Source organism: Carya illinoinensis, chromosome 7, assembly GCF_018687715.1.
Source record: "Carya illinoinensis cultivar Pawnee chromosome 7, C.illinoinensisPawnee_v1, whole genome shotgun sequence".
Taxonomy (NCBI): domain Eukaryota; kingdom Viridiplantae; phylum Streptophyta; class Magnoliopsida; order Fagales; family Juglandaceae; genus Carya; species Carya illinoinensis.
The window spans coordinates 3,129,588-3,152,298 of NC_056758.1; the positions used below are offsets into that span (position 1 = coordinate 3,129,588).

General features: G+C 36.9%; 1 protein-coding gene and 1 long non-coding RNA gene across 2 annotated transcripts; one reads left to right on the forward strand and one right to left on the reverse strand.

Moving 5' to 3' along the window:
- Positions 1-7,376: 7,376 nt before the first annotated feature.
- LOC122317254 lies at positions 7,377-9,363 on the forward strand. The gene is made up of 2 exons (XR_006244405.1): positions 7,377-7,600; positions 9,319-9,363. It is a non-coding gene; the product is annotated as an uncharacterized LOC122317254 (long non-coding RNA).
- Positions 9,364-19,228: 9,865 nt separating this feature from the next.
- LOC122315498 (F-box/kelch-repeat protein At3g06240-like) lies at positions 19,229-19,975 on the reverse strand. Its single transcript, XM_043131431.1, has 2 exons — positions 19,811-19,975; positions 19,229-19,750 (listed from the first exon to the last, which is right to left on the reverse strand). Exons 1-2 carry the CDS (start codon positions 19,973-19,975, stop codon positions 19,229-19,231), a joined length of 687 nt encoding a protein of 228 aa, XP_042987365.1.
- Positions 19,976-22,711: the final 2,736 nt, after the last annotated feature.

Genomic DNA, 22,711 nt, shown 5'->3' on the forward strand with positions numbered 1-22,711 from the left:
TTGGACCAAATGTGCCGGTAAGAAGGCTCTGTTTGGATTACTCTCAATTTATTTTATCTTATTTCATCTTATCATTATAATTTTTATAAATTTTTATATAAAATATAATAAACAATTCAACTTTTTTAATTTTTAAAATTGTAATAATATTTTATTTAATTTTTAATTTTTATATAAAATTATTTCATCTCATCTAAATTATCTCATTTATTTTGAATAAAAATTGTCTTTGGGTTGGATACCAGCCATGATCATGTATGTACGTATGTATCGGTCCTTGCGATGGATGACCTACGTACGTACCTCTACTTTTTGTAACACACAACGACTCAAGTACCTTTAATTTGTTGATCTGGGCCTCTGGTGGCCAGATTTGTCTTAAACGTCTTCAAAATCCATGAGCCGAAGTGTCAATAATACTGCTACGGCATTATTCATCATTTCATTCGATCATGCATGCATATCCAAAAATAATTACTTTCTGGCCTGTTTATGCTTTGTATAACAAGCTGTTTGAAATAATAGTTTAGTGAGTAAGTTGTACGTGTAGCTAGGTAACTTGAGCCCACCATTCATGACCCCAAAATCAGTTGTTTGGAGACGTACGGTACGTTCTTGATCAGGCCAGGCCACGTTTGACGCATGATCATTAATTTGGAGGAGTTTTTTAAGTGGAGTATTGGCAAACCAAGGCTGGCCCGGCCCCTACATAGGAATTAATTATAAGCTTTTTAATTCGTTATACTACTACAACTACCCATGCAATAATGGTTATAATTCAATTATTTTTTTATTTTTAATTTAGAGATTCATATATATTAATTCGTTATGGTAATCAATTACGTTATTTGCACAGTACTAGCTTTAAATGCATGCACGCATACATGAACATAATATGTAAATTACTTAGGTGATTGCTTACTATTAAGACTAAATCTGACTAAGCTCAAGCACACTCTGTGCACACTAAGCAATCCACCTCAGCTGAGAACATTCAAGAAGAATTTATTGAATGATCCTTCTAGAATAAATCTGTAACAGAATATTGAGCTCAATACGTGTCTCATTGTAAATGGCCAATGGCCTTAGGTTGTTATACGATTGTGCCTTTATAAGGAGTGCTACTGTATCACTGAATCAATAAGAAAAGAAATCATTTTATATTGTCTCCATGTTCTTCCTTGCTCTACGGCACTAACACAAACACCTTGTGTGTTTCTTTTCTTTCATTACTTCAATATGGTAATCAGAGCCCATTAGACCTATGTCTCTGCTATGGCAAAAACAACCTCACCCACGCCACCCTCTACTTCTTCCATTGCCACCGCTGCTTCTCACCTTGTAACAGTTAAGCTAACCATAGATAACTTTCTACTTTGGAAAGCCCAAATCGAACCATTCCTTCAAGGCCATCAACTATTGGTCATCTTGATGGCTCTGTTTCAGCTCCTGCTCCAACCATCGATGGCAAAACCAATCCTGCTTATACATCCTGGTCTCTTCAAGATCAGCTGATTTTATCAGCTCTCAACTCCACCCTTTCTGAATCGGTTCTTACTCAAGTTCTTGAATGCAAAGCTGCCCAACATGTATGCAAACTTTGCACAATCTCTTCACTGCCCACATAATGCACACCAACTTTCAACTTGCTACTCTTAAAAAAGGGTCCAAATCTATTTCTATTACTACAACAAAGCTAAATCTCTTGCTGCCACACTTGGTGCTGCTGGTTATACTCTTACCGATCATCAATTTACCATTTATTTACTTACTGGATTGGGATCTGATTATGAGTTTCTTATTACCTCTCTTACAACCAGACCTGATCCCCTTACACCTCACCAAATTTACAGCTACCGACTTAACCACGAGTCTCGTCTTGCTCACCAGACCACCTCTCATTCTCTGGCACCAATCTTACTGAAATAACACTCAAATACGACCTCCCACCACTCCAGGTCTCGCTACTCATGGACGTAATTTTTCTTCTCACCGAGGTCGCCGAGGTCGTGGTTATGGTCGTCGCAGTGGTCGCAACCCCTCTTCATAGCCAAACTATTTTTCTCCCACCTCAGATACTCGTCTCTATTGTCAAGTCTGTCATAAACCCGGTCATACAGCTGACACCTACTATCATCGCTTTGATCAGGCATTTCCAACTCCCCCATCCCCTACATTTGCTGCCCATTTTACCACTGCTCCTCCACCCATGACCCCAAACACAGCCTGGTTTCCTGATACCGCAGCATCACATCACTTCACTCCTGAGTTTACAAATCTCAACCTTGAATTTGCATCTTATCAGGGCTCCGATCAAGTAAGCATCGGAGATGGTAGCTCGCTACCGATTTAGCACCATGGTTCTGCCCTGCTCTCCTCTAGTTCTGGAAAATTTCTCATGAAAAATTTACTTCGTGTCCCTCTTATTTGACGTAACTTACTTTCAGTACGTCAATTTTGTGAAGATAATGCAGTTTTCTTTGAATTTCACTCTCATTCTTTTTTTGTGAAGGATTCTCGTTCCAAGGTGGTGCTGCTTTAGGGAGTCGTTGAGAATGGCCTACATGTCCTTCACCCTACCAGTCATCCACCCTCGTCTCATTCCTCTCCTCAAGCCTGTGTCGGTATTCGGATTACACCCTCTCTCTGGCATCTCCGATTGGGTCATTCCTCTCCTCGAACCACTGCCTTCATCCTCCATCATTTCCGTCTTCCTACACTAGGTTCTCATCTCTCTGCCTGCTCAGCGTGTCCTCAGGCCAAGGCCCATGTTCTTCCCCATCCAAGCTCTCCAACTTGGTCTAATAAGCCTTTTAATTTGCTTTTTGTTGATGTATGGGGCCCTGCATCTTTTCTTTCTACAAATGGATGTCGCTACTATCTTTCTGTTATAGATGATTATTCCAAGTATATCTGGCTTTTTTCCATGCAAACTAAATCTAATGTTTCTACAATTATTATTGCCTTCTTACGCTTTGTTCAAATTTTTTTTTCCACCACTATTAAATCAGTCCAATCGGACTGGGGTGGTGAATTTCGTCCCCTACGTTCAATCTTTCAAACTTATGGCATCCAACACCGCATTACCTATCCATATTCTCATCCTCAAAATGGTAGTGTTGAGCGTCGTCACCGACACATTGTCGAGACTGGTCTTTCCCTTCTTGCTCATGCATCCATGCCTTTTCACTATTGGGCTGAAGCCTTTCAAACCGCTGTCTATCTTATTAATCGAATGCCCACACCCTTACTCAAAAATAAATCCCCCTATGAACTTCTCATGGGCCACACTCCTGATTATGGTTTTCTTAAAGTCTTTGGTTGCACCTGCTGGCCCAACCTCCGGCCTTATAATAAAAATAAAATGGCTTTCAGATCACTTCATTGTGTTTTCATGGGCTATAGCCCAGATCACAAAGGCTATTACTACCTTCACATTCCTACAGGCCGCATCTACACATCTAGGGACATCACCTTTCACGAGTCCACTTTCCCGTTTGCGTATGGCTCTCTTCCTACCAAATCCTCTCCCACATCACAAACACATGGGCCTCTCTTCATTCCGTGTATATCATCCCCTCCATCTGAGCCCATCACTCAAACTTTTCTCAGCCCATATTCACAGCCTGACCCTACACCATCAGTGCCTTCTAGGGTTTCATCTTTATCTAAAAACGCCTTCTTACACGGCGACCTCGAGGAAGCAGTCTACATGAGGCAACCACCTAGGTTCATGAATCTCGATCATCTCTCCTATGTTTGCAAACTCCGTAAGTCCATCTATGGTCTCAAACAGGCCCCTAGGGACTGGTTTGCTAAACTTTCAAATTGTTTACATTCTCTGGGTTTTCATGGTTCTCGTGCAAATAACTCCCTGTTTATTTTTAGAACTACTACTGACTGCATCTACATTTTAATTTATGTTGATGACATTATCGTAACATGCTCTAATTCATCATTGATCTCTCAGTTTATTCATTCGTTGGGTCAGTATTTTCTGGTTAAAGACTTGGGTTCTCTTCATTATTTTTTAGGAATAGAAGTCACTCGCACTTCATCTGGGCTGTCTCTCACTCAATCTAAATATATCACTGATCTGTTACACCACACCAATATGCATATGTCTAAACCAATTAGCACTCCCATGGCTTCCTCTTCTCAGCTTACTGCCTTAGTGGACCCTCCTTTGAGGATCCTCACTTATATCGCAATGTAGTCAAGAGTCTCCAATACTTGTCCTTCACCCGTCCAGACCTCTCGTTTGCTGTCAATAGGGTCTGTCAGTATATGCACAATCCTCGGCTTCCACATTGGCAAGCCTTAAAACGTATTCTTCGCTACCTCAACAGCACTCGATCCTTTGGTCTTCTATTTTCACCCTCATCTTCCATCAGCTTGGCTGCCTTCTCTGATACGGATTGGGCTGGATGCCCTGATGATCGTCGATCAATGGGTGGGTTTTGTATCTATTTTGGATCTCATCTCATCTCTTGAGCTTCTAAGAAACAACCTACCATTGCTAGATCCTCTATAGAGGCGGAATATAAAACTATTGCCAATACCACCTGTGAACTTTTATGGATCCAGTCTCTTCTTCAAGAGCTTGGTATTTTTCTTCCAAAACCCCCAACTCTTTGGTGTGATAACTTAGGCGCCACATATCTGGCTGTCAACCCTGTTATGCATTCTAGAATGAAGCATGTTGATCTTGACTACTACTTTATAAGAGATAGAGTTGCAGCCAAAACTCTTCAGGTCTCGTTCATTTCCAGCAAAGACCAGCTGGTGGACATTCTGACTAAGCCTTTATTAGCTACACGCTTTCATCAGCTTCGATCCAGCCTCACTGTGGGGCCAGTGCTGCTTGCATCGCGGGGGGATATTAAGACTAAATCTGACTCAGCTCAAGCACACTATGCACACTAAGCAATCCACCTCAGCTGAGAACATTCAAGAAGAATTCATTGAATGATCCTTCTAGAATAAATCTGTAACAAAATATTGAGCTCAATACATGTCTCATTGTAAATGGCCAATGGCCTCAGGTTGTTATACGATTGTGCCTTTATAAGGAGTGCTACTGTATCACTGAATCAATGAGAAAATAAATCATTTTATATTGTCTCCATGTTATTCCTTGCTCTATGGCACTAACATAAACACCTTGTGTGTTTCTTTTCTTTCATTACTTCAATACTTACTATTGTTGTTGTTGTTGTTGGAGTCGGTCATGATCCTTAGGTGATTGCTTACGATTACATGATTACATGTATTTGGCCTTGCAATGACCTAGTTCCTTCTACAACAGACAACCCATACAGCTTTTATTCTAACATCTCAAACAGCTTTATGATTTACGGCCTTTGGCCCAAAACCTGAATAATGCTTCAGTCAAATGTCAACATTCTCCTTTTTCCATCATCCTACAGTATTATTCATGAATTTTGCATGATCCTAGCTTGCATGCATATCTCACAAATAATATAACTTTTATTTTATTTTATTTTTTTGTGGTTGAATGTTTACTTCTCTTATCATTTTGTGCAGTGGAGAATTAATTCTAAACTCTTACAAACCAAGAACCCAATCTGGTTTAACCTCAACAGCATATCAAACCAAAGGTTTTGGAGGACTGAATGAACTAAACATGACACCTAAACTACCTATACTCAAAACGATTATTTTCACGCGGCTTTTATTAGGGCCATCTTTCTTGGAAAACAAACTGTATCTCTTAAAGCAACTCGCCAGTTTACATTTTATTAATGATATTACTTTCATTATTATTTGTTTATTATTATTATTATGATTATGATTAATAATACTACTACAACTACTACCCATGGTGCATTATCACTTATTCAATTTATTTATTTTTCTATTTCTAATTTAGGGATTCTTTTGGAGACATCATTATGAATAATTCATTATAGGAGTGCGATTGAAACGTAGTTACATCAAATCCCTAACTTTGGCTGCAAGGCATATAACAATTAATGGGACTCTGCAGCTCACTGAAATTTGATTTAATTTTCCTAGACTAGACTGGATTGAGCTTCCAAAATTGTACCTCGTTCATATATCAAAACCAAATCCGATGCCGTTAAGGGAGACAACATCATAGTCGGCAGAAACGAGGGGCATGTTTGATATGGGGACAACCTTTGTTTCTTTAGTTGCAGGGTTCCATAAAAGAGTATTATTCCAACTACTGCTATTGTGAAGACAAACGAGACCATTACAAGAGCCCAAGATATACATCCGTGCTCTCTTGTCGATAATTCCAGAATATGATGATGATAAGGGTACCTGTGCGAGGGATACTTGGAGAGTTTCATAAGAAAGTGTGGAGACAAGTTTGGTGGTGATTTTATCACACCGTTTAACTAGAAGAAGGGCATTCTTGTTCCGGTTGGACGGGGACTGAGTGTGGAGGAGGTGTTTATAGATGAAGTTGTGATATGAAATGAAGGCGTACCAGGATTTGCAAACGCAATTGAATCGCGATAGGGATATAACAGGCAGCCATAGCAGAATCTGTAACAAGTCTTTTGGAAAGTGGTTGTTCATCACCATTGTAATTTCTTTACTTGATTGCAACCTTGACTGGCTTGCGCAATATGAAGCATGAGTATAGATGTACGTCTTCTTATTATAAAGCCAAGAGGTGTGAAAAGCTAATGAGAAGTGGCGAAATAAATGTGTAAAATCACCCAACGTTAATGTTGTTTATGCGCTCATAAAGGCTTTAATTTCCTCGAAATCTTCTCTCATTTCATGAATATATTTGTTGCTAACTGTCATGCATATATACATATGGTTTATTTGGGAATTATATACAGTTGCATTTATGGTCGGCCATTGATCTTATAATAGCTGGCAATTAGATCATGGCGTATGAATGATTTTCTCTATGTAGAGATCGATATCGATCGACTCATATATATATATATATATAGATGGTGATTTTGAGTGTTGTGAAAAGATTGTACTTACCTTTTCCGGAGAGATTCTAATTAATTAATAATATTGTTTTACCCATACCCGAAACACCACAATTAATTGGCAAATCGGCAAAATTCTCAGGGTAATATAATTAATATTATATAGAAAGGAATTCTATATATTAATTACCACATGATGCTCGCAGACACAAAATCAGTACTTAACATGCTCTAGTATTTCCCTAAAGATACGCATCACTCATGCACCTACGTACTTCAAGTACTGTGTATATATACACACACACACGTACCTTTGATTAGGGGTGCGCATAAATCTTTATAAACCGGTTGACCCGATTGACCCGATCAGATCCACCCGATAAAATTCGGGTTAAAATTGAAGCGGGTCATATGAAATGCTATGCGGGCGAAACCGCAGCTGAAGAAATCAACCCGTATCCATCAGTCAGATTCCCATCTCCCTTTGTCTTCAACCCTAGCCCCCCTCCCTCTCTCTCTCGACTTCTCTCTCACCAACGTGATCTCTCTTTCTCTCGCTCTCTCTCTCTCTCTCACACAGACGGTTGCGTGGTTCTCTGTCTCTCTCTTCAGCCGTAGCTCCAAGATCAGCGTCGGCGTGGGTCTCCAAGAAGGAGGTATGTTCCTTCTCTGCGTGGATCACTATTTTGCTTACGGATTTGAGGCATGTGGCTAATGATATTATGGTTGTACTGAAATGGGGTGGGTTTATGCTAGCTCGTTTGTCTTATAAGGATGTTAAATGGAATCTTATTTAGTATGGAGGAGTGATCTAGAGTTTTATAACGAAAAAAAATAATCAAAGCTGCAGCCCATTAAGGGGATCAATCTCTGGCATATCACGAATCAAATGTGTTTGTTTGTGCGGAAAAGATGAGTACTAGAAACTTATAAAAAAAAACTCTTTAATGAAAAATGCTAGCCCATAAGTGATACTGAGAAGTAGAGTTTATATCAAAGACTTGGGGATTGTTGGGTTTTTTCAATCCATCTTATGGCTCATTGGGAATTATTTTCATGCTATAGACAGATCTTGTCAAATATGCTGCTTTGGAAGGAGTAATGTTCTGTAGCAGTTAGTTTATCTTCTATTATTTGGCCATCTAGATAGGTATGGGTTGCGTAATCTTTAGTAGTGGCTGGAGATAAAACATACTAAATCTGATCAATTGACACTCTTGACAGGTTCACATTACCCCCGTTTTGTCTTAGTATGTGAGAAGTATAGTGACCTTGCATCAACAAGAGAGTACATCAAAGTTCATAAGCATACACCTCTGGAATCATGTATAACTAGCTAGGTGTATGCTGTTTGTCTATATACCTCCTATGTATTTGTGTAATGCCTATTTACTTATATTAATAAAACACCTCTGGAATTGAAAGCTCAAGCTTTATTATGCTATCTAAATTAATTTTCCATTTCATCGTTTGAGGTGAGATCCAACTGTTTTGATCTCTGGAAATTTCAATTCAAATGGAGGTATTTCCTCATATACATGTAAAAGTTACAATTTAGCCCAAGTGGTTCACATGGATAGAAATGCAATATTGTTAACCCATTTTTCCAAACAAAATTAAGCATGCAGTTTAAATATATAGGTGCAAATTATGGTTGATGATTATAGAAGCTAAGAAAAGAGAGAAAATGAAAGGTGGAACCAGGTTATCATAAATAGAATAGACCTAGAACTTGGGCTTCTTCTCTAGCTAATAATATATTAACATCTAGAATAAGAAGTTAAATAATCGCCCTCATAATATAGAATATATACTACAAACACTAACATGACTACCCTCCAGATATCTGACAGATAAAGAATCTAATTGTAAACTACTTCCATAGGAGACTCTCAAGGTGACTGGCAAGTGGTTATCCAGGAAATTGCCAGAAATAGAAGTAGCTCACACTTACTATCATGGATTGGGAACAGATCTCGATAGAAAAATTGGAAATGATAATGGGGATATAAATTGTTTCAACAATCTTTTCTGTTACTTGTTTATTTTTATATAATTTAATAATCTTTTTTTCTTTTCTTCTCTTTTTTTTTTTTTTTTTTTTTCAGAATTTGATCCCCAATCAAGCTTTATTTATGTTGATGATGAGTGACTCAAGCCTTATGGTCTACACATTCTATTTTGTTTATTGTTTATGTATGGATGGATTATGGGATGTAATGTAGTGGATAGATGAATGGATTTGTGGGAAAGGCTGGATGTTATATTCATGTTTATTTCTAGTTCATGAATTTATTTAAAAGGGCTTGAATATTTTCTATGGATCATAATATATATGTACATTCATGTTTATTTTTTATTGTTTATGTTATAGATGGCCTATGGAAATGGAATGTAATGTAGTGGATAGATGGCTTGGGATGTAATGTTTATTGAGAAAGGGGCTGGAAACGGGATTTGATGGCCTATGGAATATAATGTTTATTGAGAAAGGGGCTGGAAACAGGAGTATTTAAAAAAAATAAAAATAAAAATAAAAATAAAAGCAAATTTAACCCGACCCGAATGATTCGAGTCGGATCGGGCCATCCTGTGATGGTCCTGGGTTGCGAGCCACAACGGGTCGGGCCAAATTTTTGATTGGGTGGGCTGTTGTTCAGGCCTACCTTTGATCTAGGAAGGTACGCGCGCAGCTTTATGTTAATTAAGTAACCTTTATATATGAATATAACATGCTGCATGCAATGGCATTTAGCCCAAAAATATTCCATTATTCACAAACAATAACAATATGGGCAACTTAGAGCATAAATAAAATGTCTAAATTAATAATAAGTACATGTTCAAAATAATGGAATAATATTAGATAAACATGCCAAAAAACATTTCAGGAAAAGAATATTCATGTTGCATAACTATTTGTTGAACAAGTTAACAATAGAAACCTTGGGCTCATTTGAATACTAAGAATATTAATGCCAGAGGTTTTGTCCCGTCTCCTTCATAAGAATTTTGAGGAGAGATGGATTGGTTGTTTTACTGATCCTGTGGGGCCCCCCCTGATATCTCATTTATTTTATGTATATGATTTGTTGGTGTTTGCGAATGGGGAAAAAAGATCTTTACGCCGGCATATTAATATTTTTTATTATTAATATTAATATCTTTGCGAAGGGATCAAGTCAGTTGATTAATAAGGACAAATCGGCAATTTTTTTTTTTAAAAAAAAAAATTCTCAAAATTGATTTCAAGGGCTCGAAGGAGGGGATTGAGAAGGTTAACTGGTTTTCATGGAAGGGAGTTTTCCTGTCACCTATCTGGGTGTTCCTTATGTTTCAGGTAGACTTACTTCACGAAATCTAGAGCCGTTGGTTTCCAAAATTAAAGGAAAGGTTGCCGACTAGAAATTGAAGTTGTTCTCTCAAGGGGGTCGAAGATTTGGATTCTTCAGGAGAATTTGTTCACAAAAGTTGCAGCTTGAAGATTTGGACCGATTGGAATCTAGAATACCTTACATATTGTGCCAATTAGAAATGATATTTCTGCCATCATTTTTCACGGTTATGGTACGTACACTTGACCATACATTTAGTTGCAGAATGTAAGCTTGGAGGACCTGTTTATTATCGATGGATGTATCCAATTGAAAGGTATGCTATAGTTATTGAATTAAAAACCTATAAATCTATTAAAGTATGAACATATTTTTTTAAGAATAGTAAAAGTTATCTAATGATTTATGTTGTAGGTACCTACACCGACTTAAGTTTCATGTTCGTAACAAAGCTACATCAGAAGGTTCCATTGCTTAAGGATATTTGTTGGATGAATTATTGACGTTTTATTCTCGTTATTTAGACATTTGTGAACCCAGATGATTCTAAAGGGAAAGTTATTGATGTTCGCCTCGATTTTACATCGTAGACACAAGCACATCGCTATATTCTCTTCAACTCTGACGATTTCACTCCATTTTGCATGTGAGTTACAATGCTTAATACGTACGAATCAAATTACATGTCATTTATATTTGTGTAATTATAATAGACATTTGTGATGTCATGAACATATAGGATGCACTTGAAAATAATGAGGAATATAGTTGATGGGAATCATTTATCGAATGACAAACTATAGAAGAGGCACAAAGACAAATTTTGTAATTGGTTCCAAGACTATGTACGAATTACACCCCATTCAATATTGTATCACAATATTTATTATTCCTCTGTAGCTAATTTTCGTCATTTTAATCAATGCTAATAATCCAACCTTTCAGGTAATGAAAATGGATGACAATGGAAGAAGTGAATTGGGCCATAAAGTCGTAATGTATTCTAAAGGTCTCATGCAAGTTGCCAAAGAATTTAAGCAAATTGTCATTAATGGCACAAAATTTCGCACTAGGAATCATGAAAATGGGAAGAAAACTCAGAATTGTGGTGTTAGTGTATGTACTAATCAAGATGGCCTTGCTTTGTATGGCCGATTAACACGCATAATTGAAGTTATGTATTATGATGTGTCTCGATATGTATTATTCAAATGTGATTAGGCAAACGTTGCTCGGGGTAGAGGTTTCAAGGTGGACGAGTTTGGCTTTACTCTTGTAAATTTTTTTTTTCATTTAGTACACACTAGTAGTCGGATAACTGATGATCCGTTTGTTTTATCTTCCCAAATATCTCAAGTATTTTACGTGGCAGATGAAAGATGCCCAAATTGGATTGTGGTTGTTAAGACAAAACCAATAGACGTGTATGACACTGGTGGAAAGGAAGTGACTGACGATGATGAGGATGAATATTTAGTCAATGAATATTGTATTAACACTTCCAACTATGAAGCTATTGAACCTGGTATTGACGATGTTGTGTGGACGCGAAATGACATAGATGGAATGAAGATCGAAACTCCTCAATAGTGTTGAGTAAGAAATATATATTTAGACTATCTAACATGGTATCTCTTATCACATAAATCTATCTCATATCATGCTCCAAATATTATTATTTATATTGATTTGCATATATGTAAATTTATTTTTGTATAGGTACAATGGGTCCAAAAAAGAAGACAAAGACTACCATGCCACAGTTGCGAAAACAATCTACAAGACTACAATCTGATAGGGTGGCCCATTCATTACCCTCTATCGATGGGCCACCCCTTTCCGTTGATAGAATGGTGGAGTCATCATCTTCTATAGATTGTCATTCCCAACCATCATTATCTTCACAGCAAGGGACCCAACCTTTTACATCGAACCAAATGGGAGGCCAGCTATCTACACATATGGAGATAAGCAGAGAGACGAGCCGTGCACATCTATACTAATAGCTCCTAGTTCGGAAGAAAATGTCGACTCGTGTTCTAATATTGGAGATCACTTTCTCGTCGTCGTCGGTATGTTTTTGTTTTTCTTACTTATTATTTATTTCGCTATGAATGCAGATTTACAAAATACTAATAATGTAACTAAATCCATTTTTGCAGATAGTAATAGAGATCGAGTAAAGAGACCATTGCACTCTATTCATGACATTTGGCATCTTCCAGAAGGGGAGCGAATTGAAATGGAGCTCAATAATCTTAGTCAGCCCATCAAAAAGCAAGACTCAAAGGTGGTAAGGTTTGGTGGTCTAATAGTGAGAAGTAATAAGTTGGTTCCAATAATTTACAAAGATTTGGGGTTGGTGCCTAAAACCATAAAGGAGGAAGCGTGGGGTCTTATAAAGGTATGATTTTTTATATTAAAACATTATTATTAATTAAATAGGTATATTTTGAAAATTTTGTTAGAAAGCTACTTACTCAATTGTATAAATTTATTTTGACTGTAGGTCAAGTTTACAGTTCTCGATGACAAATTGAATGTATTCAAAAGTGGATACTAAAGGACTTGGGGAAGAAATGGAAAGACTACAGCATGAATTAAAGAAAAAGTTACTTAGTGAAAAAGACACATTTGCAGCACAAGTTATGGCAAAGTCCCAATATGGTGGACTTAGAGAAACTAGCAGAGTTGACCAATTTTTGGTTTGATCCAGAATATATGGTAACAATGCATGTATTTCTATTATAGATTTATAAAGTCAACCAACTAGTTATTTTAATTATAATTCTCATAATATTTGTGATGTTGTAATCAAAATGTAATAAAAACAATGAGTGTCGTAGGAAGCAGGTGATTGTTCACAACAGAGAATCAAAAAGTTCAGCAAGATATACCCATGATGTGGTATTTATTTATTTAATATTTATTTGTTGTTGAATATTTATTAGTTATTTGTTTTCGATATATGTGTTTAATCTAAAATATTGGACGTAGAATAAAACAACTGGGGCAATACCAAGTTGAGCCCGGTTGTTTGTCAAGACCCATAAGAAAAAGGATGCCATACACTACAATGATGAACAAGGAAAAAAGTGGTATGTTTATTTTCAAATTTATTACTTTTTTAATTTTAAAGGATTTATAAGATGAAGAATAATGTGTATTTTTTATTATCTATTATAGGTTGAGATATAGGAACTTTTAACATATGACACAAATTCTATAGAAATGGGGTCTGGAAGAACCATGACTTGGGCATCAGATGATGTTTATTCGAAAGTTATGGGCCCAGAACGGCCTGGACGTATGCACGGTTTGGGGTTTGGGCCAACCCTTATAAGGCAAACTTGTCAACATTCACTACCGACTTCAAACCAAGAAGATGGTATATCAAAAGAAGAGTTTGAGAAAATGCGAAATGAATTAACTGAATTACGGAACTTAGTAAACGCATTCGTGCATGCATAGATGAGCACCCCACATATGTTTAGTTGATATAAATTAACCTTATTTTGAAATTTTTGGACCCTCATTTGAATTTATATTCAGATTTAAGGACAAAATCGAAAAGAGAATGAAGAGGAAGAGAAAAATGAAGAAGAGAAAAATGCTAAAGAGGAAGAAGGTCAAGAGGAAGATGAAGAAGAGGAAGAGAACGACGAGAATGATGATTGAGGGTTGGGATTGTAAGTGAGACTGTAATTGAGATTATATTTATGGTATTTGTCATATATCCACGTTTGCTCTATTTAATGGTATTTGCAACTTTCCTTAGTTAAGACTATATTTATGGTTATGCCATGTATTGACGTTTACTCTGTTTTGCTAAGTTGAAATTAAGATGGATTATAAAAGGATGAATGCTGGATTATGCATTAGTTTTACTACTCTTTTTGGAAGTTGTGAATCTTAGTATGATGTTTAACATATTTTATCATAAAGTTCGCAAGCAATACATTCATTTTTAAAAAAGAATAAGTATGATATCCATATTAAAATATTAAATATTTAATAATAGACTATTTTTTTCAAAATGAATATTGTACAATACTTGCACAATTTTTAGAAGGAATGTACAATACTTACATTACTGTATTGTACATTACTTATTAAATATTGAAGGAAAGAAATTGAACGGCATCGCATTAAGAACTCGATGCTCAAACTATCTTCTATAGTTCTATTGAACCTCCCTCCCTCTAGAACTGGAATGCGAAATATGGATTTTACTAGTAGGGCTTCATAGAAATTCAACTAAGATTTTAGGGGTATTTCTGTATCATTTAAATAAGTTTTATTATCATTTATTTTACAACTAATAAATTTATAATAGCCTTCACCGCTGACGCTATATATTATTTCTAGTGTATCAAGCCAGCACATTTATCAATTACCGGCGTTTCATCGATCAATTTTTGAAATTTTGTAAATGTCGCCAACGCTATATAATTATTACTAGCGCAACAATATAAAAGCCGGAAACCTTAATACTTTATTGGTGTAAATTTTATCAATTGTCGGTGTTTTGTGAAACGCTGCTAACGCTATATATTATCACTAGCGTAATATTACAAACGCTGGCAAACGTGGTTAATATAATGGCATAAAATTCAAAAATTATACGCCACTAAAAATATATATTATTACCGGTGTAACAATATAAATGTTAGGAAACTACTAATTTTTTAGCGCATAATTGTTATATTGGCAGCATTATTATAAACGCCGCCAAAACTATATATTATTACTGGTATAAAAATTTAAACGCCGGGAATCTCAATACTTTAACTGTGACGCATAAACAAACTCCAGCGCATATAAATGCTGCCAATTTTGAGTTTCTTTGCAGTGATATTTTTTTACCCAAAATTGTAAATATGACTATAATTTAAAAATTATATAGTTTTTAAATTTTCTAGTGTCTATTTTATATAAGTTGTAGTGTAGTAGGGTTGTCCTTTTATAGGTTGCTTTGGCAATACAAGTCTCACATGTAAGTAATGTGGGACTTTTGTATTGCTTTGGCAGGATATACACAAAGTATGAAGTAAAAGTTCCACTTACTACATAAAAAAGCATTAAAAAATAAATTTTGGAAATAAATTTTTTAATTTCCCAGCTTTCCACCCTTCAGTGTTTTGGATGCTACGAGAGATGTTATTGATTGTGTTTGTAACTTTTTTTTATTGATTAGGGTTTCATAAGGGTTCAGTTTGGACTAGGGGCAGGGCAAAGGTCGAGGCCCAAACTATTACCCACCATGCATGTGAGGGTGGGACCGGGGCCCTCCATTTGGGGGGTGCGGGTAGTACCCCTACTCCTAAACAATATGTATGATGTGGTACTCCTATCCTATCCTATCACAACATATTATATAATTGTAATTATTTATTTACACATGACCAAATATAATTGACATGCTTAACATCTTATGAAAGTTTGAAAGCACTTCATGTTTGTAATGAAAGAAAATATAATAATTACGTGGATTATAGGTGGGTTTGGCCAAATTAATGCACTTAATGAGATCGAGTTGCACGTGCCTTATAAGATAAAAGAACAAATTAATTTAGTCAGATACACTAGCCTTTTTATTTTGTTAGAGATCTCTGTGAGTCCATAAGCATTCACAACATTATCTAAGTAAATAGTGGATCATAGGGTTGAAGTTATATCACTGCCCAGGTTGAGCAATTTAAACCCAATTTAATAGTGATATATGACTTGCATTTCTGGCACTAGTGCTAATGCTACATTTAATCAACAATTAAGGTCGAGGGATGAGATTATGACATTGTTAAAAAAGAATTTGCTGAAGTCTCAACAGAAAATGAAACTTTTTGTTGTGAAGAAAGAACAAAAGAGTTTTTGAAGTAGATGACTGGGTGTTTTTGAGGCTCCAACCCTATAGACAAAAGTCTGTGGCTACGAGGCATAATCTAAAGCTTGCTTCAAGATTTTTTGGTCCATTTTAATAGAAAGTTGCTTCTGTAGCATATAAGTTGGATTTGCCTAATAGTTTAAAACTACATCCAGTATTTCATGTTTCTTGCTTAAAGAAGAAACTTGGTTGGAATATTACTCCATCGCCTACTCTTCCTCCTTTGGATTCTCAAGGTCAAGTCAACCTGAACTTAAGCAAATTTTGGAGGGGAGATTGAGGAAGGTGGGGTAGCATGCAATTACTAAAATCTTAGTGAAATGGCTTGGTGCACCAACTGAGGATAATTCATGGGAGTTGTTGTGGAACCTGTAGAGTCTTTACCCACATCTCGTGGGCAAGGTCCTTTAATGGAGGGGGAATGGGGAATTTATCAGGCTCTTGAGGTCAAGGACCGTAAAGGGGGGGAGATTGTTAAGTGTAAAACCTGTTGTGAGAAATTGAGTGAAGTGCAGGGAATGGATTCATGGGATTATAGTTTTAACTGTCCAAGTGAAGCGGTATGCACTGTTTAAGTGATACGATGCGTTGTGATTAGTTAGTGTAATATGGATTGAAACGGTGCGTGTTGCACCTGTTTGTATTAGTTGAGTTCGATACGTTGTTGTTTTACATAGAAAGGGGCTTATAAAAATAGAGGCCTCGTATGATTCTGTATTGAAGTATTTTAATAGAAGTTGAGTAATAATAGGAGGTTGGAAGTCCCTCAAAGGCTTCTTCCAAGAATTCTATTCTTGATTCTTGGATTTCAGTCATTTCATTGTTCACAATTCATTGAGTTCTTGATTCAAGTTTTTTTGTGTGAGTTGTCACTGGTGCAAGGTACTTATCATCTAGGCAAATAACATTTTCAAAATTATTTAGATTCCATTACAAGACTGATGCAACAAGTGAAAAAGAGTTTTTTTTTAATTTGTTGCAGAAAACGTTTGCTGACATGATGGAGCCATGTTCTAGCAGATTTGGTAATGGAAGGCACTGTGGTTCAAGTTGCAAATTAGAAGAAAAGATGTTTGGTATACCTTCCATTAATAGTTAGCATGAGCTATCTATCCGTTTCTATCTCTCTTTGCCAACATGTTTCTAGTATATATCACTGCAAAATCGTGATTCATTTGGAAAAGGCAAACAAAAATGATCCAATCTAAGAGAAGAAAACGCTTCGCAAAATCCCAATTAAGGGGGGAAAGCTTGGAAATTTATCTTTTTAATGTTTTATTATTCTTAAATCTTTTTTTATTCTTATAACTCATGCTCATTCTGGTATATTTACTTTGTTGAGGTGATTGCTATCAAAGCTCCTTGTTGACACTAACTGTAATCCCAGAAGATTCCAATCCAGATATGTGAAAAAGATTTCTTTCCAGAACATTGTCTTTTGGTCATATATAATATAGATAGATAGTCTTTTTACTAGTGATTTTGAAAATCATGTAAACCAGCCGGTGAATTTTATATTGTTCAATTCTAATATAGATATATAATCAAACACAAATTTTCATTTGTTGCTACTGCCTGGTATATCTATTCAGGCTCATTGATGCTAGAATAGACTTTAAGGTGCTACCCGCAGCCTAAGACGTAGGCGGTTGGGTTTTCACCCCCAGACATGGCCCCTGCATCCCAAGGGTAGGGCACCCTGGCCCCCGCCCATTTCAATAATGGAATATAGCCCACTAGGCCAAAAAATTTTCATGGGTCTAAAAGTAGTAAAAAACATACTTTAATTTTTATCCAAAATTGTAAATATGATTATAATTTAAAAATTGTGTAGCTTTTAAATATTTCTAGGGTCTGTTTTATGTAAGTTGTAGTGTAGTAGGGTGGTTCTTTTATAGGTTGCCTTGACAATACAAGTCTCACACTAAAGCAAAAAAAAAAAAAAAGCAATGCGGGACTTTTGTATTACCTTGGCAGGATATACACAAAGTATGAAGTAAAATTTTTACTTAATATATGAAAAAGCATTAAAAAATAAATTTTCAAAATTTATTTTTTAATTTTCCAGCTTTCCCCCTTCGGTGTTTTGGATGCTGTAAGAGATATTATTGATTGTGTTGGTAATTTTTTTATATTGATTAGGGTTTATAAGGGTTCAATTTGGACTGGGGGTAAGTCTAGGACCGAGGCCCAAACTATTGCCCCTCGTGCATGTGAGGGTGGGACGAGGGCCCTCCATTTGGAGGGTGTGGGTAGTACCCCCACTCCTATATCAGAATGTATGATGTGGTACTCCTATCCTATCCTATCACAACATAATATATAATTGTAATTATTTATTTCCGCATGACCAAATATTATTGACATGCTTGACATCTTATGATACTGTGAAAGCACTACATGTTTCTACTGTAAGAAAATATATATAAGAATTACGCAGATTATAGGTGGGTTTGGCCCCATTAATGCCCTTAATGATAAGATCGAGTTGCATGTGCCTTAATTATAAGATAAAAGAACAAATTAATTTAGTCAGATACACTAATCTTTTTATTTTATTAGAGATGAACTCTGTGAGTCTGTAAGCATTCACAACATTATCTAAGTAAATAGTGGATCATAGGGTTGAAGTCTAATATCACAACCCAGGTTGAGCAATTTAAACCCAATTTAATAGATCGAGAAGACAATACAGGGTGTGATAGAGGTAATTGTATTTGGTGGTACTGCGCGCATGTAGATTATTATATTGGTTGTATTTTAAAGAAACATTTTCCAAAACATTTAAGAGGGCATTCGCTAATTTATTAAGAAGCTGCCAAACTGTTTTGAAAAAAATTCTATGTACGTAGTTTTCATTTAGTCATACAACTAATGCTATTATGCCATTAATGCATGGACAGAAACAGAACAGACAAGAAGATTATGTAAAAGAGAGATTTAAGTGCATGCATGCAGAACACTTGTTCTAGCTCAGGCTAATTCCTTAAAGACAAAAATTATCTCTGGTACTTTCAACTTTTGCTTGGAACATATTCTAATGCTTTTCACAATTGTTCTTTTCTTCATACTATATCATTTGCTCCGCTTATGGAAACAAGGCTTTCCATGTAAGTGATAACCTGGAACGAGAGACTTTCTCCTTCAATTTGAAGATTCGTCATCTCTTTGGTAGATGGGTCATACAAGGCCAGTTGTCCATCATCTTTTTCCCAGAATATGATGTCATTCATCCAATATTCTAATGGTTGAATAACTCCAGTAAGAGGGCCAACCCTGAACAGCTTTGTCCAAGATTCCGTAACCCCATATTCATGCAACAACCATATATCCCACCACATTCGCGACCCCTCTTCGCCTATAACTTTCCAAGAAATAGCGAGAGCAACCAATTCATTCAACAAGAAATATTGTTGATATTTATGAAAGGGATACACTATATCGCTAACATCTGGCAGCGGGGTTTCTAGGAATACCTCCTTGGTTATGTCAAATGACAAAATACCTTCCCAATTTATACCATTATCACCCGATGCCCACGAAGCACCCATCCCATTCTGGTTTGTCCTCATACCTCTAGTAGAATCCTAAATATGACAAGGGACGCTGTCAATTTGTCTCCAAGAATCGGCTCTTAAGCTGTATACCTCACTACGGTACATGATTATCGGGGAGTATTCTTCTAAGTAAGGGTCGGGTTCGTAGAGATGGAAATGGCTGATTATCTTGTAGTCGTGAGTGTTGGCATCAAAACCAAATCCGATGCCGTTTATAAGGGAGACAACATCATAGTCGGCACAAAGGAGGGGCATGTTTGATATGGGGACAACCTTTGTTTCTTTAGTTGCAGGGTTCCATAAAAGAGTATTATTCCAACTACTGCTATCGTGAAGACAAACGAGACCATTACAATATCCCACGATATACATCCGTGCTCTCTGGTCGATAATTCCAGAATATGATGATGGTAAGGGTACCTGTGCGAGGGATACTTGGAGAGTTTCTGTTGTGCTTCATTCCTGTCCGAAAATCACACAAGACAATTTTAAAGTGGTTCAGCAAATTGCTTACGTCTGCTGGAGCCTCTTTTATAGAATTTGTACGAGATTTACAAAACACTCTACAAAATTCTATTTCTTTCTCTCACGTCCCTCTTTCTCTCTTCACCCATTTCCTCCTCTGCAGATCAGAACTCTCCTATTTATAGGAGGAGTTCTCCTCAACAAGCTGCTAATTTCGGTGCAGCAAATTGCTGCTAAAAATATGGGAGGCGCCTAATAAAAACAAAGCATCGAACGGTGCATGTGCGTTCGGTGCAACAGGCCACTTGGGTGGCTTTCAATAATCACCTCCTCCACCCAAGTGTGCCATACCATGCTGCTTGCAAATTGATTCATTCTTCAAATGAATACATCTCTTTGACATGAGAGACTTCTGTTATCGAATACACTCCAATGCACCCGACGGTGCTCAGCAGTGTACAATACTGATCAAGCCCAAACAGTGTTGGAACTTGATCCCTGTGACAACCTTCATCAACATATCTGCTGGATTGTCTTCAGTGCCAATCTTCTGAAGTTTGATGTCATCTTCTTCTAATATTTCACGTATAAAGTGAAATCGGACATCTATATGTTTTGTTAAAGAGTGATAAACTTGATTCTTGACCAAATGGATTGCACTTTGACTGTCATAGTAAACAGTAACCTTTTGCTGCTCCAAGCCCAAATCTGTTACCAATCCTTGTAACCAAATAGCTTCTTTCACGGCTTCTGTTATAGCCATGTATTCAGCCTCAGTTGATGATAGTGCAATTGTCGACTGCAGAGTTGATCGCCAACTAACTGGTCCTCCAGCCATAGTGAACACGTATCCAGTTGTTGATCGGCGTTTGTCAAGATCACCTGCATAGTCTGAGTCAACATATCCAGTTACTAGACTATATTCACTCTTCTCGAACTTCAAACCAACATCTACGATCCTAGTAATATACCGTAGAATCCACTTAGCCACATGCCAATGAACCTTTCCAGGATTATGCATATAGCGACTAACTAAGCTAACGGCTTGGGAGATATCAGGTCGTGTACACACCATGACATACATTAAGCTTCCAACAACACTTGCATATGGGACATTCCTCATGTAGTCCCGCTCTTCATCAGTTTTAGGAGACTGCAATGCACTAAACTTGAAATATGAGGCCATAGGAGTCCTCACTGGCTTCGTCTTCGAGTCGATGTTGAAGCATTGCAGTATTCTCTTTAGATACTGCTTCTGAGTAAAGTGAACTGTACCTTTCACCCTATCTCTGCTGATCTCCATCCCCAGTATTCTTCGTGCTTCTCCCAGATCTTTCATTTCAAACTCATTACTTAACTGAGTTTTTAAACAATCTATCTCCCCCTTACTTTTACATGCAATTAACATATCATCTACATATAAAAGCAAATAAATGAAAGATCCATTTGCAAGTTTTCTGAAATATACACAATGATCGTATTGGCAACGAGTGTATTTCAGATCCATCATAAAGCGGTCAAACCGCTTATACCATTGCCGAGGTGACTGCTTCAAGTCATAGAGAGACTTCTTCAGACTGCATACCCAATTTTCTTTGCCAGCTTCTTTGAATCCTTCTGGTTGAGACAGATAAATCTCCTCTTCCAGATCACCAAGTAAGAAAGCTGTCTTTACATCAAGCTGTGCTAACTCAAGATCATATTGTGCAATCAAAGCTAGCAATATCCGAATGGATGAATGCTTCACAACAGGAGAGAATACTTCATTGTAGTCAATTCCCTCTGTCTGAGCGTAGCCCTTGGCTACCAACCTAGCTTTGTATCACACTCCATTTTTAGCAGCTTGATCATCTTTCTGATTGAAGATCCACTTACAGCCAATTACCTTCTTTCCTTTTGGAAGCGGCACAAGCTCCCAAGTCTGGTTCTGGTGAAGAGACTGCATCTCTTCATTCATCGCCTTTGTCCATTCAACTTGTTCACTGGACTGTACGGCTTCTCTGTAAGTGGTTGGGATCTCACCCCCTTCAACTGGTAATGCATATGTCACATAGTCTGCATAACGTGTTGGTACACGTTTCTCCCGTCTCGATCTGTTGGTTGCTATTGATTCGGGTTGACATAGAGGTACTGTGACTGGATTATCAGTCTCATCTTGTCCATGCTTTCTCAACTTCTTTGAAGTAATAAACTCCACATTCTGCGAATCATCTGATGTTTCGCCATCACTGCTGCCTTCACTGGAATCTTTATGCTTATGTGACTTAAGTATCTCAGATTCGTTGAATGTAACATCTCTACTGATGATTACCTTTTTGGACTCTATACACCAGAGTCTATACCCTTTTACACCAGTACTAAAGCCCAAGAATTTTGCTTTCTTGGCTCTAGGATCAAACTTACTTTATTTAGCATGATAGTAAGCAGGACATCCGAAAATGTGTAAAAAGTCATAATCAGTAGCATGTTTACCTCTCCACATTTCAATGGGTATCTTCCCATCATTGGCAGCTGCGGGTGGTCGGT